General features: G+C 48.9%; 1 protein-coding gene across 2 annotated transcripts in view; it reads left to right on the forward strand.

Annotated features, from left to right (window-relative positions):
- The window catches only part of LOC143786355 (transient receptor potential cation channel subfamily M member 2-like), a 1,952,850-nt gene that overhangs the window by 465,170 nt on the left and 1,462,416 nt on the right, over positions 1 to 25,264 (forward strand). For both annotated transcript variants that reach the window (XM_077275686.1, XM_077275685.1), the window contains one exon: positions 17,523 to 17,689. In XM_077275686.1, the coding sequence (XP_077131801.1) occupies positions 17,523 to 17,689 (167 nt within the window). The remainder of the gene's footprint in view (positions 1 to 17,522; positions 17,690 to 25,264) is intronic.

Consider the following 25,264-nt stretch of genomic DNA (forward strand, 5'->3'; position numbering starts at 1 on the left):
GAGGGTGGGGTGATGACGAGCGGGCAGAGATCACGCCTCCAGCAGGGGACAGCGTTTCTTGGGCAGTTGGCAGTCTGCAGCACATGGTGGATTACATGCTGCAGTGCCTGAGAAACGACCGCCGCATCGCCCACATTCTCAACATGTCTGATTATTGGGTGTTCACCCTCCTCGATCCTCGCTACCGGGACAACGTAGAAAGCCTCATCACACCGTTGAACCGGGAGCGAAAAATGCGGGAGTACCAAGACACACTGGTCAATTCCATCATCTTCTCCATTCCAACTGAGAGAAGTGCTCCTAGTGCATTCCAAAGCAGCTCAGTGCGTCCAGGCAGTGGTGGAGGCTCTGCACAAAGAGGGAGCAGAAGCAGTGCCTCTGCCCAAGGCAAGACCAGTATGGCCCAACTGTGGCACAGTTTTCTGTGCCCCCCACAAAAGTCTACACCATCACAGACGGCTCCAGTCAGCAGGAGGCAACGGTTCCGTCAGATGGTGACAGACTACATGTCTTGCCCTCTTGCTGTACTCCCAGACGGCTCTTCCCCTTTCAAGTTTTGGGTCTCAAAGCTGGATACATGGCCAGAGCTAAGCCAGTATGCATTGGAGGTGCTGTCTTGCCCTGCGGCCAGTGTATTATCGGAACGTGTCTTTAGTGCTGCAGGTGGTGTACTAACTGACCGTCGCATGCGACTATCCTCCGATAACGTTGACCGGCTTACTTTCCTGAAAATGAACAAGGCCTGGATCTCGCAGGAATTTGCCACTCCTCCTCCTGATTAAATAATTAGGTCACTGTATACGTTATCCAGGTCTCCTGTTGTGTTCATCTTTCTACCACCTGAACTTAAATTCCTGGGCTCCAACACCGCCAGTTGAGGCTCAGAAGTGCCGTCTGCACAGTCAAAACATACGACCCAGTGTTATTGGGTTTCAGTAACGTCAGCTGATCCCCAGCTGTGTAGCCGGCAATGTGTCATGCGACCGCCACGCTGACACAAGAACTGAAATGTAAGGGAATCTGTCCCCCCCCCCCAAGGCGTTTGTTACTGAAAGAGCCACCTTGTGCAGCAGTAATGCTGCACAAGGAAAAGGTAGCTATTTTGGTTTAGCTCCTTGCACACGCAGAACTTAACACTTATAAAATGTGTCCACTGATACCGTAAAACCGTCCCGGAGGTGGGACTTTCCTTCGTAATATGATGCAGCACAGCCGTCATTCCTCCCCCCCCGGCGCCGCGCCCCGGCTCCTCAGCGTTGTTTGATTCCGTCCCGGAGCCTGCGCTGTTATGTTATCCCATGGCCAGTCACACTTAGCGCTGCCCGTCTTCTGGCATCATTTGGTGTCAGGATGGCTGCGCCTGTGCGGCCGCGCTGGCCGAGAGCCCGCCTCGCAGTGTCTTCTGATTTAATCCCACTGGGGGCCTGGGATCCATGGACATGCGCAGTGCATATCTGAACCTCCACCTCTCACTCATCTCCCTATGGCTTCTTCAGACTGTTCGGTGTCAGCTGGTCCCTAATAGCATGCCACGGCCGTGACACCGCACAGTCTTAAGAAGCCGTAGGGAGGGGAGTGAGAGGCGAGGATATGCACTGCGCATGGCCATGGATCCCAGGCCCCCAGTGGGATAAAATCAGAAGACACTGCGAGGCGGGCTCTCGGCCAGCGCGGCCGCACAGGCGCAGCCAGCCTGACACCAAATGATGTCAGAAGATGGGCAGCGCTAAGTGTGCCTGGCCAAGGGATAACATAACAGCGCAGGCTCCGGGACGGAATCAAACTACGCTGAGGAGCTGGGGCGCGGCGCCGGGGGGGTAGGAATGACGGCTGTGCTGCGTCATATTACGAAGGAAAGTCCCACCTCCGGGACGGTTTCACGGTTTCAGGGGACACATTTTATAAGTGTTTAGTTCTGTGTTTGCAAGGAGCATGATGAAAAGAGCCACCTTTTCCTTTTGCATCTTTTGTGCTGCACAAGCTGGCTCTTTCAGCTACAAACGCCTTGGGGGGGGTTAAAGGTTCCCTTTCGACTTTCTCAGGCTTCGGCCTACATTGTGTTACTCTGCTTTTCCACCTGTCCCTGGGCTCCAACACCGCTAGTTGCCGTCCAGAAGTGCTGTCCGCACAGTCCCAACAGTCGCTCCTCTGTTATTGGGGTTCAGTAACGTCAGCTGTTCCCCAGCTGTGTGTGTGGCAATCCCTCCTACCTCCTCCTACCTCCTCCTCCTCCACCTGTCCCTGGGCTCCAACACCGTTAGTTGTTGCCTGGTAGTGCTGTACGCACAGTCCCAACAGTCCCTCCTCTGTTATTGGGGTTCAGTAACGTCAGCTGTTCCCCAGCTGTGTGTGTGGCAATCCCTCCTACCTCCTCCTACCTCCCCCTCCTCCACCTGTCCCTGGGCTCCAACACCGCTAGTTGTTGCCTGGTAGTGCTGTACGCACAGTCCCAACAGTCCCTCCTCTGTTATTGGGGTTCAGTAACGTCAGCTGTTCCCCTGCTGTGTGTGTGGCAATCCCTCCTACCTCCTCCTACCTCCTCCTCCTCCACCTGTCCCTGGGCTCCAACACCGCTAGTTGTTGCCTGGTAGTGCTGTACGCACAGTCCCAACAGTCCCTCCTCTGTTATTGGGGTTCAGTAACGTCAGCTGTTCCCCTGCTGTGTGTGTGGCAATCCCTCCTACCTCCTCCTACCTCCTCCTCCTCCACCTGTCCCTGGGCTCCAACACCGCTAGTTGTTGCCTGGTAGTGCTGTACGCACAGTCCCAACAGTCCCTCCTCTGTTATTGGGGTTCAGTAACGTCAGCTGTTCCCCTGCTGTGTGTGTGGCAATCCCTCCTACCTCCTCCTACCTCCTCCTCCTCCACCTGTCCCTGGGCTCCAACACCGCTAGTTGTTGTCTGGTAGTGCTGTACGCACAGTCCCAACAGTCCCTCCTCTGTTATTGGGGTTCAGTAACGTCAGCTGTTCCCCTGCTGTGTGTGTGGCAATCCCTCCTACCTCCTCCTACCTCCTCCTCCTCCACCTGTCCCTGGGCTCCAACACCGCTAGTTGTTGCCTGGTAGTGCTGTACGCACAGTCCCAACAGTCCCTCCTCTGTTATTGGGGTTCAGTAACGTCAGCTGTTCCCCAGCTGTGTGTGTGGCAATCCCTCCTACCTCCTCCTACCTCCTCCTCCTCCACCTGTCCCTGGGCTCCAACACCGCTAGTTGTTGCCTGGTAGTGCTGTACGCACAGTCCCAACAGTCCCTCCTCTGTTATTGGGGTTCAGTAACGTCAGCTGTTCCCCAGCTGTGTGTGTGGCAATCCCTCCTACCTCCTCCTACCTCCTCCTCCTCCACCTGTCCCTGGGCTCCAACACCGCTAGTTGTTGCCTGGTAGTGCTGTACGCACAGTCCCAACAGTCCCTCCTCTGTTATTGGGGTTCAGTAACGTCAGCGTTCCCCTGCTGTGTGTGTGGCAATCCCTCCTACCTCCTCCTACCTCCTCCTCCTCCACCTGTCCCTGGGCTCCAACACCGCTAGTTGTTGCCTGGTAGTGCTGTACGCACAGTCCCAACAGTCCCTCCTCTGTTATTGGGGTTCAGTAACGTCAGCTGTTCCCCAGCTGTGTGTGTGGCAATTCCTCCTACCTCCTCCTACCTCCTCCTCCTCCACCTGTCCCTGGGCTCCAACACCGCTAGTTGTTGCCTGGTAGTGCTGTACGCACAGTCCCAACAGTCCCTCCTCTGTTATTGGGGTTCAGTAACGTCAGCTGTTCCCCTGCTGTGTGTGTGGCAATCCCTCCTACCTCCTCCTACCTCCTCCTCCTCCACCTGTCCCTGGGCTCCAACACCGCTAGTTGTTGCCTGGTAGTGCTGTACGCACAGTCCCTCCTCTGTTATTGGGGTTCAGTAACGTCAGCTGTTCCCCTGCTGTGTGTGTGGCAATCCCTCCTACCTCCTCCTACCTCCTCCTCCTCCACCTGTCCCTGGGCTCCAACACCGCTAGTTGTTGCCTGGTAGTGCTGTACGCACAGTCCCAACAGTCCCTCCTCTGTTATTGGGGTTCAGTAACGTCAGCTGTTCCCCAGCTGTGTGTGTGGCAATCCCTCCTACCTCCTCCTACCTCCTCCTCCTCCACCTGTCCCTGGGCTCCAACATCACTAGTTGTTGCCTGGTAGTGCTGTACGCACAGTCCCAACAGTCCCTCCTCTGTTATTGGGGTTCAGTAACGTCAGCTGTTCCCCTGCTGTGTGTGTGGCAATCCCTCCTACCTCCTCCTACCTCCTCCTCCTCCACCTGTCCCTGGGCTCCAACACCGCTAGTTGTTGCCTGGTAGTGCTGTACGCACAGTCCCAACAGTCCCTCCTCTGTTATTGGGGTTCAGTAACGTCAGCTGTTCCCCTGCTGTGTGTGTGGCAATCCCTCCTACCTCCTCCTACCTCCTCCTCCTCCACCTGTCCCTGGGCTCCAACACCGCTAGTTGTTGCCTGGTAGTGCTGTACGCACAGTCCCAACAGTCCCTCCTCTGTTATTGGGGTTCAGTAACGTCAGCTGTTCCCCTGCTGTGTGTGTGGCAATCCCTCCTACCTCCTCCTCCTCCACCTGTCCCTGGGCTCCAACACCGCTGGTTGTTGCCTGGTAGTGCTGTACGCACAGTCCCAACAGTCCCTCCTCTGTTATTTGGGTTCAGTAACGTCAGCTGTTCCCCTGCTGTGTGTGTGGCAATCCCTCCTACCTCCTCCTACCTCCTCCTCCTCCACCTGTCCCTGGGCTCCAACACCGCTAGTTGTTGCCTGGTAGTGCTGTACGCACAGTCCCAACAGTCCCTCCTCTGTTATTGGGGTTCAGTAACGTCAGCTGTTCCCCAGCTGTGTGTGTGGCAATCCCTCCTACCTCCTCCTACCTCCTCCTCCTCCACCTGTCCCTGGGCTCCAACACCGCTAGTTGTTGCCTGGTAGTGCTGTACGCACAGTCCCAACAGTCCCTCCTCTGTTATTGGGGTTCAGTAACGTCAGCTGTTCCCCTGCTGTGTGTGTGGCAATCCCTCCTACCTCCTCCTACCTCCTCCTCCTCCACCTGTCCCTGGGCTCCAACACCGCTAGTTGTTGCCTGGTAGTGCTGTACGCACAGTCCCAACAGTCCCTCCTCTGTTATTGGGGTTCAGTAACGTCAGCTGTTCCCCTGCTGTGTGTGTGGCAATCCCTCCTACCTCCTCCTACCTCCTCCTCCTCCACCTGTCCCTGGGCTCCAACACCGCTAGTTGCCATCCAGAAGTGCTGTCCGCACAGAGCAAAACACCAGCCAATGTGTCAGTGGGGTTCAGCACCGCCAGCTGTTCCCCTGCTGTGCAGCCGGCAACGTGTCCTGCAACAGCCACGCAGGCACAACAGACCCAAAGCTGCCGCCAGTGCAGGCTTCGGCCTACACTCTGCTCCATCTCCTCCTCCTGCTGACCCCGGGCTCTAACACCGCCAGTTGGGGCCCGGTACTGCTAGCTGCACAGAGAAAAACACCAGCCAATGTGTCAGTGGGGTTCAGCACCGCCAGCTGTTCCCCTGCTGTGCAGCCGGCATCGTGTCCTGCAAAAGCCACGCAGACACAAGAACTGAAATTGAAGGGAACCTGTCCCCCCTCCCCCAGGCGTTTGTACATTTTTAAGGCCACCTTGTACAGCGGTAATGCTGCATGTGTGCAAGGTGGCTCATAAACGTATTCTCCTCGCACATGTGGAACTGAAAACACGTCTGAAATGTGTCCTCTGTGTGACCATTTAACCGTCCCGGGGGTGTGACTTTCCTTTGTAATGACACGCTGCAACCCCCTTGGTAGCGCTGCCCGTCTTCTGTCATCATTGTTTGGCTGCCTGCGCCTCTGCGGCCGCCCTGACCCACACAACGCCCCTCGGTGTCTTATTTCTTGGGACTGCGAGGGTGTGATTGATGGGCATGAGCAGTGCATCAGTTCGCCTGTCCCTCATCTCCTTCCGCCTTCTTCAGACTGTGCGGCTTCATGGCCGTGGCATGTGATAAGGGATCAGCTGACGCCGCACAGTCTGCAGCGGGTGTAAGGACCCGAGTGCGAGAGGCGAACATATGTGCTGCGCCAGGCCATGAATCACAGCCCCGCAGTGTTTTAACAATGTTAAGACACCGCGGGGCTGGGATTCATGGTCATCGCGAACCGCAGCGGCCGACATTAAATGAGGTCAGAAGATGGGCAGCGCTAACAGCGCTAGGCCAGGGGATAACACGACAGCGCAGACTCCTGTACAGCAAATAACAACGCTCAGGAGGCTGCACCCAGCACCAAGGTGGGATTCTTGACATCTGTGCTGCGTCTCATTACAAAGGGAACTCGCGCCTCCAACACAGTTTGACTGTATAAAGGGCTAAATGTTATACGTGTTTCATTCAGCGTGTGCAAGGAGCAAAATTAAAAGAGCAACCTTTGACTTGTGCAGCACTACTGCTGCATAAGCTGTGGCTCTTCTACTTTGTAACCCCTGAGGGGGGGTTAAAGGTTACCTTTGAAATTGGTTCAAGTAGGCTTCGGCCTACACTCTGCTCCCCCTGCAGAGCACGGGCTCCAACACCGCCAGTTGGGGCCCGGTACTGCTAGCTGCACAGAGCCAAACACCAGCCAATGTGTCAGTGGGGTTCAGCACCGCCAGCTGTTCCCCTGCTGTGCAGCCAGCAACGTGTCCTGCAACAGCCACGCAGGCACAACAGACCCAAAGCTGCCGCCAGTGCAGGCTTCGGCCTACACTCTGCTCCATCTCCTCCTCCTGCTGACCCCGGGCTCTAACACCGCCAGTTGGGGCCCGGTACTGCTAGCTGCACAGAGCCAAACACCAGCCAATGTGTCAGTGGGGTTCAGCACCGCCAGCTGTTCCCCTGCTGTGCAGCCGGCAACGTGTCCTGCAACAGCCACGCAGGCACAACAGACCCAAAGCTGCCGCCAGTGCAGGCTTCGGCCTACACTCTGCTCCATCTCCTCCTCCTGCTGACCCCGGGCTCTAACACCGCCAGTTGGGGCCCGGTACTGCTAGCTGCACAGAGAAAAACACCAGCCAATGTGTCAGTGGGGTTCAGCACCGCCAGCTGTTCCCCTGCTGTGTAGCCGGCAACGTGTCCTGCGACCGCCACGCAGACACAAGAACTGAAATTGAAGGGAACCTGTCCACCCTCCCCCAGGTGTTTCTATGTTTTACAGCCACCTTGTACAGCAGTAATGCTGCATGTGTGCAAGGTGGCTCAGAAACGTATTCTCCTTGCACTCGTGGAACTGAACACGTCTAAAATGTGTCCTCTGTGACCATTAAAACGTCCCTCAGGTGTGATTTTCCTTTGTATTGACACGCAACAAGCTCCTTGGTAACGCTGCCCGTCTTCTGGCATCATTGTTTGGCTGGGTGCGCCTCTGCGGCCGCCTTGCCCCACACAACGCCCCTCGGTGTCTTATTTATTTTGACTGTGAGGGTGTGATTGACGGGCATGAACGGTGCATTTCTTCGCCTGTCCCTCATCTCCTTCCGCCTTCTTCGGACTGTGCGGCTTCATGGCCGTGGCATGCGATAAGGGATCAGCTGACGCCACATAGTCTGAAGCAGGTGTAAGAACCCAAGCGAGAGGCGAACATATGTGCTGCGCCAGGCCATGAATCCCAGCCCCGCAGTGTTTTAACTATGTCAAGACACTGCGGGGCTGGGATTCATGGGCATCGCGAACCGCACCGGCCGACATCAAATGATGTCAGAGGACGGGCAGCACTAACAGCGCAAGGCCAAGGGATAACACGACAGCGCAGACTCCTGTGCAACAAATAACGATGCTCAGGAGGCCGCGCAAAGCACCAAGGTGGCATTTTTGCCAGCTGTACTGCGTCTCTTTACGAAGGGAACTCACGCCTCAAAATCAGTTTGACTGTGTAAGGGCCTAAATGTTATACGTGTTCCTTTCAGCGTGTGCAAGGAGCAAAATTAAAATAGCAACCTTTGACTTGTGCAGCACTACTGCTGCATAAGCTGTGGCTCTTCTACTTTGTAACCCCTGAGGGGGGGTTAAAGGTTACCTTTGAAATTGGTTCAAGTAGGCTTCGGCCTACACTCTGCTCCCCCTGCAGAGCACGGGCTCCAACACCGCCAGTTGGGGCCCGGTACTGCTAGCTGCACAGAGCCAAACACCAGCCAATGTGTCAGTGGGGTTCAGCACCGCCAGCTGTTCCCCTGCTGTGCAGCCGGCAACGTGTCCTGCAACAGCCACGCAGGCACAACAGACCCAAAGCTGCCGCCAGTGCAGGCTTCGGCCTACACTCTGCTCCATCTCCTCCTCCTGCTGACCCCGGGCTCTAACACCGCCAGTTGGGGCCCGGTACTGCTAGCTGCACAGAGAAAAACACCAGCCAATGTGTCAGTGGGGTTCAGCACCGCCAGCTGTTCCCCTGCTGTGCAGCCGGCATCGTGTCCTGCAAAAGCCACGCAGGCACAACAGACCCAAAGCTGCCGCCAGTGCAGGCTTCGGCCTACACTCTGCTCCATCTCCTCCTCCTGCTGACCCCGGGCTCTAACACCGCCAGTTGGGGCCCGGTACTGCTAGCTGCACAGAGAAAAACACCAGCCAATGTGTCAGTGGGGTTCAGCACCGCCAGCTGTTCCCCTGCTGTGCAGCCGGCATCGTGTCCTGCAAAAGCCACGCAGACACAAGAACTGAAATTGAAGGGAACCTGTCCCCCCTCCCCCAGGCGTTTGTACGTTTTTAAGGCCACCTTGTACAGCGGTAATGCTGCATGTGTGCAAGGTGGCTCATAAACGTATTCTCCTCGCACATGTGGAACTGAAAACACGTCTGAAATGTGTCCTCTGTGTGACCATTTAACCGTCCCGGGGGTGTGACTTTCCTTTGTAATGACACGCTGCAACCCCCTTGGTAGCGCTGCCCGTCTTCTGGCATCATTGTTTGGCTGCCTGCGCCTCTGCGGCCGCCCTGACCCACACAACGCCCCTCGGTGTCTTATTTCTTGGGACTGCGAGGGTGTGATTGATGGGCATGAGCAGTGCATCAGTTCGCCTGTCCCTCATCTCCTTCCGCCTTCTTCAGACTGTGCGGCTTCATGGCCGTGGCATGCGATAAGGGATCAGCTGACGCCGCACAGTCTGAAGCGGGTGTAAGGACCCGAGTGTGAGAGGCGAACATATGTGCTGCGCCAGGCCATGAATCCCAGCCCCGCAGTGTTTTAACAATGTTAAGACACTGCGGGGCTGGGATTCATGGTCATCGCGAACCGCACCGGCCGACATTAAATGAGGTCAGAAGATGGGCAGCGCTAACAGCGCTAGGCCAGGGGATAACACGACAGCGCAGACTCCTGCACAGCAAATAACAACGCTCAGGAGGCTGCACCCAGCACCAAGGTGGGATTCTTGACATCTGTGCTGCGTCTCATTACAAAGGGAACTCGCGCCTCCAACACAGTTTGACTGTATAAAGGGCTAAATGTTATACGTGTTTCATTCAGCGTGTGCAAGGAGCAAAATTAAAAAAGCAACCTTTGACTTGTGCAGCACTACTGCTGCATAAGCTGTGGCTCTTCTACTTTGTAACCCCTGAGGGGGGGTTAAAGGTTACCTTTGAAATTGGTTCAAGTAGGCTTCGGCCTACACTCTGCTCCCCCTGCAGAGCCCGGGCTCCAACACCGCCAGTTGGGGCCTGGTACTGCTAGCTGCACAGAGCCAAACACCAGCCAATGTGTCAGTGGGGTTCAGCACCGCCAGCTGTTCCCCTGCTGTGCAGCCGATAACGTGTCCTGCAACTGCCACGCAGGCACAACAGACCCAAAGCTGCCGCCAGTGCAGGCTTCGGCCTACACTCTGCTCCATCTCCTCCTCCTGCTGACCCCGAGCTCTAACACTGCCAGTTGGGGCCCGGTACTGCTAGCTGCACAGAGAAAAACACCAGCCAATGTGTCAGTGGGGTTCAGCACCGCCAGCTGTTCCCCTGCTGTGCAGCCGGCATCGTGTCCTGCAAAAGCCACGCAGACACTTGCTCTTGTACCTTCTGCTCCCCAACCTGGTTCCAGTACCGTCAGCTGGTTCCGGGCAGAGCCTTTGGCTTAGGTGCCTCCCTCTGGGTATCCGAGTTCCACCAACGTCAGGTGGTCCTTGGTAGTGCTTTCAGGCACGGGTACCTCCTGCTTAGTAACCGGGTTCCAGTAACGTCAGCTGGTCTTCGGTAGTTCCATTGGCTCTTGGACCTTCGGCTACCCATCCGGGTTCCAGCACCGTCAGCTGGTTCTCGGCAGTGTCTTTTGCTCTTGTACCTTCTGCTCCCCATCCTGGTTCCAGTACCGTCAGCTGGTTCCGGGCAGAGCCTTTGGCTTAGGTGCCTCCCTCTGGGTATCCGAGTTCCACCAACGTCAGGTGGTCCTTGGTAGTGATTCAGGCACGGGTACCTCCTGCTTAGTAACCGGGTTCCAGTAACGTCAGCTGGTCCTCGGTAGTTCCATTGGCTCTTGGACCTTCGGGTAGCCATCCGAGTTCCAGTTCCATCAGCTGGTTCTCGGCATTTTCTCAGCCTTCTTGTACCTTCTGCTACATTTCCAAGTTCAAGAGACTAAACACGATGACCCGGAAGAAGACCCCTAAGATGACGACGACACCAGAGACGACAACCACCGTGATGACGACGACCCCGGAGACGACGACCCTGAAGACCACCCCGATGACGACGACCCCGGAGACGACGACCCTGGAGACGACGACGACCTGGAAGACCGAGAAGCAGAAGAACAAGAGGCTGCAGAACAAAGAGCAGAAGAACATTAAGCATAACACTAAATATCAGAGCAAAAAATATTATCTAAATTATAAGCAGAAGAAGACTAAGCAGTGTATGGGGGTGAGTCCGTTCCTCCTCGTGGTGCCCCTGGATAAAGCCTGATGCTGCAGGCCAAACTGAACGCGGACAAATGTAACTCTTTTGTGACAGGCAGAACGGAAGGTGTAATCTTCAAACTTTTATAGATAACAACTACGGGAATGCCTGTCACAAATAAGAATATGATGAAGAAGTAGAATATGATGAAGATAATAGTAAAATAAAAAGAATATGAACAATGTAACCAAAAAAATAATAGGTAGAAGATGAAGAAGAAGATGAATAAGGTGAAGAAGTTGATGTCAAAGAAGCTGATGATGAGGATAATGAAGAAGAAAGTGTGGGAGAACTAAAAAAGAAGGTGAAGGGCGTGGAAGTAGTGAAACATCAATATCTGACAAAATTAAAAAAAAATTAACATAGTCAAAATCTTTCTACCGCCGAACGTCATAAAAAAAAAAAAAATCCTGCTATTCTATTACATTGGGCTAAACCTCTGTGCCTTTAATGTCTCCGCCACGTCCCCCAATACATCCTACATTATTCTTAGTTGTTTTCCTTCATGTAGAATGAACCTACAAGTTTATAAAGGGTTTATTTTAATTCCGATATTTTCGTCCCATTGACTTGCATTGGGATTGGGTATCGGTATCGGATTAGATCCGATATTTTGACGGTATCGGCCGATACTTTCCGATACCGATACTTTCCGATATCGGAAAGTATCGCTCAACACTAGTTCCCACTGATCGTTTTTTTATGCGTTTTGCTATTAATAATTTGATTTGCTACACCTATGAGCTCCAAGTCAAGGAATGAGATTTGATTTTTATCAGACCTATAAGTGAATCTAATGTTATAGCCATTAGTGTCCATGTATTTGATGAAATCTGGTATGGCAGACACATCGCCACCCCATATGATGAGCAAATCATCGATGTATCTGCCATACCAGACCACATTTTTAGAATAAGGGTTACCCACAGAATAAATGTATTCATATTCCCAGAATGGACAGCGGCTATGAGGGAACATCTGATGAACAAAGAGCTAAGTTGATAAATAGCATTGGCTTTGTATGATGATGCAATTGATGGCATATTAAGCACTTTATTTGAATAAAATTAGTGATGCAGATAACATATGTATACCCCCAGCATATATAAAGAAGAGACTTGGGAACGTGGACTTGAATTATCTAAGCAACAAATAATATAATTTTTTGGGGGGACTATTCCCTATATGATGATTGATGGAGATATGAATTTTTTCCTCTAAAACATATATGAGGTTTTTGTAAAAATCTAAGTCTGCACCTTGGATGAATTCGCATGTCATAGGGGTGCTGATTGGATATAACTATAGTTAGCATACACAGAATAAACTTACGGGCAGCTTTTTGTCTATAATGATTGCTAGATATCCACTATATAACAAAGTTTAAGTTGGATATAGCTACTGTTAGCATACACAGAATAACTTAGGTGCAGCTCATTGTCTATATAGATTATATATCCACTACATAACGTATGTTGGGGCTATTATCAAGTTCATCATAGGTTGACCTAATAGTGTGTGGGATACCAGGTGCATCATTAATAATGTGTGGTACTATGGATCTGAATTGATCCATATTTATGTGGTGTTTTTGTCTGTGGCTTTTAGACTTATAGGGGCCGTTTAGGGATATAAGGGACAGCCGCCGGTGAGCGGGGGCGCCATATCGATAATCTAGTGTGCCAACCTCCGCTGCAAGGAAGGGTATCAGACCTAAGGGCATACTAGGGTCAATATAGGCATACCATATCCAATTTTGATTTTTTATGTTTTTTTCATGTTTTTTGGTTTTTTAGTGTTATTTTTCACGTTTTGTTGATTTTTTCTATTGTGTTATTTTTTGGCACATATACAAGATTTGGATGAGTGGAGTCCCTAATCCTAGAATTTTTGGTCCCCTAATTGGGATGTTTTTTATAGGGAAATTTTTGTATTAAACTGTAATATTAATAAAGATTAATGTTTTAAAGGGGTAGGTTTTTTCGGTTGTTGATTTGTTGTAGACTCCCCTACCTTAATTAGTTAGACAGTTGTATATTCCCAGAATGCCATGGTCAAATTAGCAAGAGAGGGGGAATATTTAGCCCCCATCGGTACACCAGTTCTTTGTAGAAATACAGTGTCATCAAAAGAAAAAACATTGTGGATAAGCAGAAGAAAAACAACCTGCAAAAGAAAATCAATCAAATCTTGTGAGTAACCACTAAATTTCCTCAGATGAAATTCCAACGCTCTGATGGCTAAATCATGAGGTATGCAAGTATACAATGATACAACATCACAGCATAGCCATGTGTAATGATTCAGCCACGTTTTTTTAGAGAAGGTTATCAATACTTCTCTGGAGTCTTTAATATGGCCAGGCGTTCTCAAGACAAGCGGTTGGAGCAATGAATCGACCCATTCACACAAGTGTTCATTCATGGATCCCACTCCTGACACAATTGGTCTCATAGGCGGTATACCATTGCTCTTATGTGTCTTTGGAAGTTCATACATTATGGGTATTGTTGGATGCGGGACCAATAAATAGTCCGCTTGTTTCTTATTTATAACACCCAAATTTAGACCTTCTTGTATAATTTTATTTATGTCTTCATCAAATGTCTTAATGTCACTTTTTGTTATTTTTTGATATGTCTCTGTATCAGATAATAATTCATACATCTTTTCTTTATAATTATCCGCATCGAGTACAACAATAGTTCCTCCTTTGTCACTTCTTTTAATCACTAGGTTTTTCTTTTCCTTTAAATTCTGTAATTCTGCAAGGAGGGTGCACAAAACACCCTTGTTTTCTGTGCTACTGGGACAGTAGAGCTACAGCAGAGGATTGGGTGAAAACTGAATGGCCTCAGCGACAGAGTTTGGCATCTGGCGATAAGAATGTCATCCATGATCCTCTAGTGGATAGGAAGAATATTGTCTTTCCTCCCTTACACATAAAACTTGGATTGATGAAGCAGTTCATCAAAGCTCTCAATCACAGTGGAGAATGCTTTAACTATATATGTTCAACTTTTCCTGGTCTTAGTGAAGAGAAGAAAAAGGCTGGAATATTTGATGGACCTCAAATAAGAACACTTATGAGAGACCCAAATTTTATCACATCAATGAATGAGACAGAAGAAAGAGCTTGGAATGCATTTTTTAATGTGGTGCAGAATTTTCTAGGGAATAAGAAAGCAGACAACTATGAAGAGATTGTGGAAGAGCTACTAATGAGTCTGCGAAATCTTGGATGTAGAATGAGTATCAAGATTCACTATTTACACAGCCATTTGGACTTTTTTCCAGAGAACCTTGGGGATGTGAGCGAGGAACAAGGGGATCGTTTTCATCAGGACATTAAAACAATGGAAGAACGGTATCAAGGCCGGTGGGACTCACATATGATGGCTGACTATTGCTGGAGCTTGATGAGAGACAACCCAGAAACTGTACATCACAGATCAGCCAAGAAAAGAAAGTTCAAATAACCGCCTTTTGCCATTCATCTGTGTGCCATATATATGTGTTTTTATATTTTGTTGTTTAATTCTGTAAGTATATTTGATTTGCTGTACATAGACTTTGTAATCTTTCTTATTCCTTGATTAAAAATATACAAAATGTAGTACCGAAAATCATGTGTTTTTATCATAAAACATTAGGAGTAATTTTCATCAAAAATTGAAAATATCTCGAAATCCTGATGTGATAGCCAAAAATGGAGTTCATATTCGTAATCAGCAGACAAAATTGACTTAAAATATGTTTTAAAACCTTTTGCCAGAAAAATTGCATTGACCAGTGTTATATAGGAGATGGGAGTGGCTAACAGTGAATAGCTGAGAGCCTTAAAGGGAATCTGTCACCACTTTTATGGCATAGCAGCTAAAAATATTGCTTTATGCATCTGCTATGTATGCCCTGCATCATTATAGAACCCCCTGACTCCCCATGTATATTCACAAAAATGTGTTTTAATGTGTCCTGTGCTGTATGGTAATTTCTCAGATGGAGATCGCGGCGGCCATTTTCCTGAAGCCCCGGGCAGCAGAGCGCTCCATCTGCGCACGCGCGGCCACAGGAAAGATGGCCGCGCCCACCGGTAAACGGCTGAATAGCGCAGATCGCGCTGTTTTTCATCACCTGGGCAGTGGATTCGCCTTTTGGACATGCGTACACCACTACGCCACCAACGTAATGATAAGCAGGATTCTGGGGGAGAAACAGCGCTGTCACCACGCCCATAGGACCAGACCAGCGTGAGTGACAGCAGAAAACGGCGACTTTACAAAGGTATTTCGGCAGCATAGGTGGGTAATAAAGGCACACAAAGACACTAATGTAACGCCCAGCTCTGCCCCTATTTAACCCTATTTTTAGCTCATCTTCAAAAAACGGGGTGACAGGTTCCCTTTAAGGGTACTTATTCCTCAATGGCTCTTTTTAGTGGTGCTGAGACATAAGTGGAAAGTGCCCCCCAGCATCGTAAATTCTGCGCTGTCTCAGCTACCAAGGGTAGCTGAGACCCCAGAGAACCTGAGTCGGGTCCGTTTTTACTGACCCCAGTGTTGCGATCACAGTTATTCATGGAATAATGGCGACTGCAAAAAAAGTCTGATTTGCCATTTAATTTCTCTGTCCTCTGATGTGATTGCAATTCAGAGGAGAGAGAAATGGGGTCCCCCTATCCCTCCCTGGTACCTCCGGTGTCCCTAGATCCTCCTGCATTCCCCATGATGTCCCGCGGCATCTTCTTCAGAGAAGAAATTGGTGGGCGAATGCGCAGTGCGCCCGCCGAGATCTGCCATTCTGCACCCTGCAACAATAGGAAATTTTACCTATTGGTTCATTTTGATCACTGTAATAAACCCTATCACAGTGATCAAAAAAAAATAGTAAATCAAACCCGCCTATATCACCCCCTTAGTTAGGAAAAAATAATAAAATATTTTTTTTTTATTTCCATTTTTCCATTAGGGTTAGGGTTGGGGCTAGGGTTAGGGTTGGGGCTAGAGCTAGGGTTAGGGCTGGGCTAGAGTTAGGGTTGGGTTAGGATTGGGCTAGGGTTAGGGTTGGGGCTAGGGTTAGGGTTGGGCTAGGGTTGGGGTTAAGGTTGGAGTTAGGGTTCGGCTAGGGTTAGGATTGGGCTAGGGTTAGAGTTGTGGTTAGGGTTATGGTTAGGGTTGAGATTAGGTTTAGGGGTGTGTTGGGATTAGGATTGAAGTTAGAATTGGGGAGTTTCCACTGTTTAGGTACATCAGGGGTTCTCCAAATGAGACATGATGCCCAGCATTGATTCCAGCCAATTTTGCGTTCAAAAAAGTCAAGCGGTGCTCCCTCCATTCTAAGCCCTGCCGTGCGCCGAAACAGTGACTATCCCCCCCACATACGGGGAATCGGTGTACTCAGGAGAAGTTGCTCAACAAATTTTGTGGTTCATTTTCTCCTGATACCCTTGTGAAAATAAATAAATTTGGTTCCAAATTACATTTTTTGTGAAAAAAAAATGTTAATTTTTTGCTTCCACATTGCTTTAGTTCTCGTGAAGCTTCTGAAGGGTAATAAACTTCTTCCATGTGTTTTACGCATCTTGAGGGTTGCAGTTTTTAGAATGGTGTCACTTTTGTGTATTTTCTATCATATTGACACCTCAAACTCACTTCAAATGTGAGGCTGTCCCTAAAAATGATGGTTTGTAAATTTTGTTGGAAAAATGAGAAATCGCTGGTCAACTTTTAACCCTTATATCGTCCTAACAAAAATAAATTATGTTTCCAAAATTGTGCTGATGTAAATTTGACATGTGGAAAATGTCATTTATTAACTATATTGTGTTACACCACTCTCTGATTTAAGGGTACAAAAATTTTAAGTTTGAAAATTGCAACATTTTCAAAATTTTTGCCAAATTTCCATTTTTCTCATAAATAAACTCAAGTTATAGCAAAGAAATTTTGAACTTGAAGTACAATATGTTACAAAAAAACTGTCTCAGAATTAGTGGGATCTGTTGAAGCGTTCCAGAGCTATAACCTCATAAATTGACAGTGGTCAGAATTGTAAAAATTGGCTTGTTCATTAAGTTCCAAATTGGCTCTGTCACTAAGGAGTGTTTAACACTCAAGTGTTTTTTTATTTCACCACAAGAGTGGTACTTTAATGTTAGTCTCCTTCTCCCATCTTATACTCACCTGTTGCAGCCTTCATTCGTTTCCAGCGTCACTCTTGTCAGTTTTTGGCAAAATGTGACCTGCTTGCAGCTCAAGTGTTTCATGGAGCTGTGCGGCAGTCAATTTCAATACAAGTCTATGAGAGCCTCTTTCTGGCTTTCGTAGACTTGTACTGTGGGCGTGGAACTTAGCGACTGACTTCCTGCTATTCACAAGGTGCTGTCACAAGATGGCACAGGAGGACCGGAGCGGCATCGAAAAAACTGTGCAGATGCCGTAGGGTGAATATGTGACCTGTGGCAGGGGGCTTAGGTTTTAAGTGCCACTTCAGTTCTGAAAAAAAATGCTGGAGCTATACTTTAAGAGCAGTGAAGAATGTAGGCTTTGAAAACTACACATTGTTTAAAAGTTATAATTAATTTATTTGTTGAACATTGTTTTTTTTCGCAGGTGCCTGGATTATAACTGGTGGTTCCCATGCTGGTGTAATGAAACAAGTTGGTGAAGCAGTCAGAGACTTTTGTATGGGAAGTACCAACAAAAGCAACAAAATTGTCACTATAGGGATAGCAACTTGGGGAATTGTTCATAATCGGAACAGCCTGATTTCCACCACTGTAAGTATTTACCGTATTTTTCGCTTGATAAGACGCTCCGGATTAGAAGATGCACCCCATTTTGAGGAAAAATTAGGAAAACATTTTTTTTATAAAATGGTGGTGCTTCTTATAATCCTTGCGTCTTATTGCTTACCGGGGCTGGTGGCTGCGGTGAAGCGGGGTCGCTGCTGGAGGAGGCAGGAGTGGAGTGATGCTTCAGTCCGCAGGCGGGGATGAAAGGGTGTCCGGCAGTGCTGCTGGTGTCTGGTGTTGCTGCCTGGTGCTCTGCGGGTGTCTTTGGCTGTCCTGCTACGGGTGTCTGGCAGTCCTGCTGCGGGTGTCTAACACTCCTGCCCGGTGCTTTGCATATGTCTCCAGTGCTGTGGGTGCCCAGACAGCACTGCCCAGTGCTGCTGCACCGATCTCTGGTGCTGCCGGGCCTCTGCCGACATTTTGTGAAATGCCAGAGCCCCGGCAGTCCCATGATTTCCTGTGCGGTGGACTCCAGTAAAATAGCTGCCGGGTGAGCGGCGCATGCGCAGATGGAGATCTCGGCACCGAGAACTCGGGAGATGAGATTTCAGCTCTGAAATCTCATCTCCCAAGATTTCAGTACCGAGATCTCCATCTCAGCCATCTCCCAGCTGCTATTTTCCCAGTAGGAATCCACCTCACAGCCACAGGAAAGCATGAAAGGAACGTCAGAGCCCCCCACACTGCACGGGACAGAGCACGGTGGCGGCGGCAAGCGCCTGGGGACAAAGCGCGGCGGCAGCACCCGGCAGCACCAGGGACAGAGCTCGGTCGCAAGCATCGGACACCCGCAGCAGCAGCACAGATAAGGTATATCTGGATTGTAAGATGCACCCCCATTTTCCCCCCAAATTTTGGGGAAAAAAGTGCGTCTTACAAAGCAAAAAATATGGTACGTTTAATAAAAAATGTCAGCAAGATTGTGCTGCCCTAACCAATCTGAAAAACATAGTATTAACACTGACATGGAGTGAGTGTTATGATAGGTCTACAGGGTGATAGATTTTGCTTAACACTGAAATCGCAGCAAAAGATTACTACTCTGAATTCAGGCACGGATTAGACATCTTCCCCACCAGGCAAATTCCCAGTGGGTTGCAGTGCTCAGGTACATAGTTCATCTATCCTAGGTGATGTATATACAAGAGTCCTGTATACTTTGTTTAATTCTCAATAAAAATGTATCTTGAACATCCTGTTGAAAGAGGTTATCTCAAGTTAGGAAGTTATTGTTAAAGGTGATAACTTCCCAATCACTGGAACTCAACGGGGATCCCCACCAATCCCAAGAAACAGGGCTCTGAAGAGATCCTTGTGAGTGGAGCAGTGGTCGATCAGGTGCGCTGCAGCTCCATTTACATTTGGCTTTTCAAACAACCCCTTTAACTGAGTGGTGAGGGCAGAGGCGCAGCTAGGGTTTTGGTTCGGGGGGGGGGTGTCATGTTCTCAATGGCAAGAGAACATAGCATCAGCATATATAGGAACTAGCTCTTGGAAGATGGGAACTGAGCTGACCATGAACTAAACCTAACGCACAACTAGCAGTGGCCGGGTAGCATGCCTACGTTGATTCTAGATGCCCAGCACCAGCCGGAGGACTAAATAATGCTAGCAGAGGAAAATATTAGTCCTAGCTCACCTCTAGAGAAATACCCCGAAAGGAGACAGATGCCCCCCACATGTATTGGCGGTGAATTAAGATGAAATAACAAACGTAGTATGAAAATAGGTTTAGCAAATTTGAGGTCCACTTACTACATAGCAGAAGACAGAAAGGACACTTTCATGGTCAGCTGAAAACCCTATCAAAACACCATCCAGAAATTACTTTAAAACTCTGGCATTAACTCATAACACCAGAGTGGCAATTCCTGTTCACAAGAGCTTTCCAGACACAGTAACGAAACTACAGCTGTGAACTGGAACAAAAATGCAAAAACAAACATGGACAAGAGTCCAACTTATCTAGTAGTTGTCTAGGAGCAGGAACAAGCACAGAGAGGCTTCTGATAACATTGTTGACCGGCAAGCAACTAACAGAGCAGCAAGGTTATATAGCGACTCCCACATCTTGATGGGAACAGGTGAACAGAGAAGATGAAGACACCAGTTCAATTCCACCAGTAGCCACCGGGGGAGCCCAGAATCCAAATTCACAACAGTACCCCCCCCTCAAGGAGGGGGCACCGAACCCTCACCAGAACCACCAGGGCGATCAGGATGGGCCCTATGAAAGGCACGAACCAAATCAGAGGCATGAACATCAGATGCATTCACCCAAGAATTATCCTCCTGGCCGTATCCCTTCCACTTGACCAGATACTGGAGTCTCCGTCTGGAAACACGAGAGTCTAAGATTTTCTCCACAACGTACTCCAACTCACCCTCAACCAACACCGGAGCAGGAGGCTCAACGGAAGGCACAACCGGTACCTCATACCTGCGCAATAATGACCGATGAAAAACGTTATGAATAGAAAAGGATGCAGGGAGGTCCAAACGGAAGGAAACAGGGTTAAGAATCTCCAATATCTTATACGGGCCGATGAACCGAGGCTTAAACTTAGGAGAAGAGACCCTCATAGGGACAAAACGAGAAGACAACCACACCAAATCCCCAACACAAAGCCGAGGACCAACACGACGGTGGCGGTTGGCAAAAAGCTGAGTCTTCTCCTGGGACAACCTCAAATTGTCCACCACCTGCCCCCAGATCTGATGCAATCTCTCCACCACAGCATCCACTCCAGGACAATCCGAAGATTCCACCTGACCAGAGGAAAATCGAGGATGAAACCCCGAATTACAGAAAAACGGGGACACCAAAGTGGCAGAGCTGGCCCGATTATTGAGAGCGAACTCTGCCAATGGCAAAAAAACAACCCAATCATCCTGGTCAGCAGACACAAAACACCTCAGATATGTCTCCAGGGTCTGATTAGTCCGCTCGGTCTGGCCATTCGTCTGAGGATGGAAAGCGGACGAAAAAGATAAATCTATGCCCATCCTAGCACAGAATGCCCGCCAAAATCTAGACACGAATTGGGTCCCTCTGTCAGAAATGATATTCTCAGGAATACCATGCAAACGAACAACATTTTGAAAAAACAGAGGAACCAACTCGGAAGAAGAAGGCAACTTGGGCAGAGGAACCAAATGGACCATCTTAGAGAAACGGTCACACACTACCCAGATGACAGACATCTTCTGAGAAACAGGCAGATCTGAAATAAAATCCATCGAGATGTGCGTCCAAGGCCTCTTAGGAATAGGCAAGGGCAACAGTAATCCACTAGCCCGAGAACAACAAGGCTTGGCCCGAGCACAAACGTCACAAGACTGCACAAAGCCTCGCACATCTCGTGACAGGGAAGGCCACCAGAAGGACCTTGCCACCAAATCCCTGGTACCAAAAATGCCAGGATGACCTGCCAACGCAGAAGAATGAACCTCAGAGATGACTCTACTGGTCCAATCATCAGGAACAAACAGTTTATCAGGTGGGCAACGATCCGGTCTATCCGCCTGAAACTCCTGCAAGGCCCGCCGCAGGTCTGGAGAAACGGCTGACAATACCACTCCATCCTTAAGGATACCTGTGGGCTCAGAGTTACCAGGCGAGTCAGGCTCAAAACTCCTAGAAAGGGCATCCGCCTTAACATTCTTAGAACCCGGTAGGTATGACACCACAAAATTAAACCGAGAGAAAAATAATGACCAGCGCGCCTGTCTAGGATTCAGGCGCCTGGCGGTCTCAAGATAAACCAAATTTTTGTGGTCAGTCAATACCACCACCTGATGTCTGGCCCCCTCAAGCCAATGGCGCCACTCCTCAAAAGCCCACTTCATGGCCAAAAGCTCCCGATTCCCAACATCATAATTCCGCTCAGCGGGCGAAAATTTACGGGAAAAGAAGGCACAAGGCCTCATCACGGAGCAGTCAGAACTTTTCTGCGACAACACTGCCCCAGCTCCGATCTCAGAAGCGTCGACCTCAACCTGAAAAGGTAGAGCAACATCAGGCTGACGCAACACAGGGGCAGAGGAAAAACGGCGCTTAAGCTCCCGAAAGGCCTCCACAGCGTCAGGGGACCAATCAGCAACATCAGCACCCTTCTTAGTCAAATCGGTCAATGGCTTAGCAATATCCGAAAAACCAGCAATAAATCGACGATAAAAGTTAGCAAAGCCCAAAAATTTCTGAAGACTCTTAAGAGAAGAGGGCTGCGTCCAATCACAAATAGCTTGAACCTTGACAGGATCCATTTCAATGGAAGAGGGAGAAAAAATATATCCCAAAAAGGAAATCCTCTGTACCCCAAAAACACACTTAGAACCCTTCACACACAAAGAATTAGACCGCAAAACCTGGAAAACCCTCCTGACTTGCTGGACATGAGAGTCCCAGTCATCCGAAAAAATCAGAATATCATCCAGATACACAATCATAAATTTATCCAAATAATCGCGAAAAATATCATGCATAAAGGACTGGAAAACTGACGGAGCATTTGAAAGACCAAAAGGCATCACTAAATACTCAAAGTGGCCCTCGGGCGTATTAAATGCGGTCTTCCACTCATCCCCCTGCCTGATTCGCACCAAATTATACGCCCCACGAAGGTCAATCTTAGAGAACCACTTGGCCCCCTTTATGCGAGCAAACAAATCAGTCAGCAACGGCAATGGGTATTGATATTTAACAGTGATTTTGTTCAAAAGCCGATAATCGATACATGGTCTCAAAGAGCCGTCTTTTTTTGACACAAAGAAAAAACCGGCTCCTAAGGGAGATGACGATGGACGAATATGTCCCTTTTCCAAGGACTCCTTTATATATTCTCGCATAGCAGCATGTTCAGGCACAGACAGATTAAACAAACGACCCTTTGGGTATTTACTACCCGGGATTAAATCTATGGCACAATCGCACTCTCGGTGCGGAGGTAACGAACCAAGCTTGGATTCTTCAAAGACGTCACGATAGTCAGACAGGAACTCAGGAATTTCAGAGGGAATAGATGATGAAATGGAAACCACAGGTACATCCCCATGAGCCCCCTTACATCCCCAGCTCAACACAGACATAGCTCTCCAGTCGAGGACTGGGTTGTGAGATTGCAGCCAAGGCAATCCTAGCACCAAATCATCATGTAGATTATACAGCACCAGAAAGCGAATAATCTCCTGGTGATCCGGATTAATACGCATAGTTACTTGTGTCCAGTATTGTGGTTTATTATTAGCCAATGGGGTGGAGTCAATCCCCTTCAGAGGAATAGGAGTCTCCAAAGGCTCTAAATCATACCCACAGCGTTTGGCAAAGGACCAATCCATAAGACTCAAAGCGGCGCCAGAGTCGACATAGGCGTCCGTGGTAATAGATGACAAAGAGCAAATCAGGGTCACAGATAGAATAAACTTAGACGGTAAGGTGCAAATGGAAACAGATTTATCAAGCTTTTTAGTGCGCTTAGAGCATGCTGATATAACATGAGTAGAATCACCACAATAGAAACACAACCCATTTTTCCGTCTAAAATTCTGCCGCTCGCTTCGGGACAGAATTCTATCACACTGCATACTCTCTGGCGACTTCTCAGTGGACACCGCCAGATGGTGCACTGGTTTGCGCTCCCGCAAACGCCTATCGATCTGAATAGCCATTGTCATGGACTCATTCAGACCCGCAGGCACAGGGAACCCCACCATAACATCCTTAATGGCATCAGAGAGACCCTCTCTGAAAGTCGCCGCCAGGGCGCACTCATTCCACTGAGTAAGCACAGACCATTTACGGAATCTTTGGCAGTAAATTTCCGCTTCATCTTGCCCCTGAGATAGGGACATCAAAGTTTTTTCTGCCTGAAGCTCCAAATGAGGTTCGTCATAAAGCAACCCCAAGGCCAGAAAAAACGCATCCACATTGAGCAACGCAGGATCCCCTGGTGTCAATGAGAAAGCCCAGTCTTGAGGGTCGCCCCGGAGCAAGGAAATCACAATCCTGACCTGCTGTGCAGGGTCTCCGGCAGAGCGAAATTTCAGGGACAAAAATAATTTGCAATTATTTCGAAAATTCTGAAACCCAGATCTATTCCCCGAGAAAAATTCCGGCAAAGGAATTCTCGGCTCAGATACAGGTGCATGATAAACAAAGTCTTGCAAATTTTGTACCTTCGTGGCGAGATTATTCAAACCTGCAGTGACACTCTGAAGATCCATTACAAACAGGTGGACACAGAGCCATTCAAAGATTAGAAGGAGAGAAAAAAAAAAAAAAAAAAAAAATCTCAGCAGACTTCTTATTTCTCTCCTTTCTCAGCCAAGGATTTTAACCCTTTAGTGGGCCGGTCAAACTGTCATGTTCTCAATGGCAAGAGAACATAGCATCAGCATATATAGGAACTAGCTCTTGGAAGATGGGAACTGAGCTGACCATGAACTAAACCTAACGCACAACTAGCAGTGGCCGGGTAGCATGCCTACGTTGATTCTAGATGCCCAGCACCAGCCGGAGGACTAAATAATGCTAGCAGAGGAAAATATTAGTCCTAGCTCACCTCTAGAGAAATACCCCGAAAGGAGACAGAGGCCCCCCACATGTATTGGCGGTGAATTAAGATGAAATAACAAACGTAGTATGAAAATAGGTTTAGCAAATTTGAGGTCCACTTACTACATAGCAGAAGACAGAAAGGACACTTTCATGGTCAGCTGAAAACCCTATCAAAACACCATCCAGAAATTACTTTAAAACTCTGGCATTAACTCATAACACCAGAGTGGCAATTCCTGTTCACAAGAGCTTTCCAGACACAGTAACGAAACTACAGCTGTGAACTGGAACAAAAATGCAAAAACAAACATGGACAAGAGTCCAACTTATCTAGTAGTTGTCTAGGAGCAGGAACAAGCACAGAGAGGCTTCTGATAACATTGTTGACCGGCAAGCAACTAACAGAGCAGCAAGGTTATATAGCGACTCCCACATCTTGATGGGAACAGGTGAACAGAGAAGATGAAGACACCAGTTCAATTCCACCAGTAGCCACCGGGGGAGCCCAGAATCCAAATTCACAACAGGGGGGGAACTTATGAGTTGGCCCCTAACCAGGTAAACCTGATTACAACTGGGAGATGCAACCTAATTGTGGAGGTTAACCTCAGCAGATAACAGCGCAGTTACTGAAAATAATCTCTATATGAAGACCAATATTGATATTACCGCCATATGGTCAGTGGTAAATGCCAAACCTACAGCACATATGAGAGATTGTAGCACAGTTACAGATAATGAATTACCACTGACGTTCTTTCTGATGGAATCGTTCACTTTTCACATCTTTTCCACCTGGCCCAGACCGACATGACCACTTCTCCCAGCCAGGACTCGGCTGCAGAGATTACAAGAAAGACACATTTCTCTTCTCATATTTTAAGCACTGTCACCAATGGGATTATTCCCAACCTGGACAAACTCCTCATCCTGCTCATACCCCAATACTGAGTCGCTGCTGCCGTATGTGTCCCTATTACTGCACCTACAGTGTGGTTCTGTGC

Source organism: Ranitomeya variabilis, chromosome 7 (assembly GCF_051348905.1).
Source record: "Ranitomeya variabilis isolate aRanVar5 chromosome 7, aRanVar5.hap1, whole genome shotgun sequence".
NCBI classification, from domain to species: Eukaryota; Metazoa; Chordata; class Amphibia; order Anura; family Dendrobatidae; genus Ranitomeya; species Ranitomeya variabilis.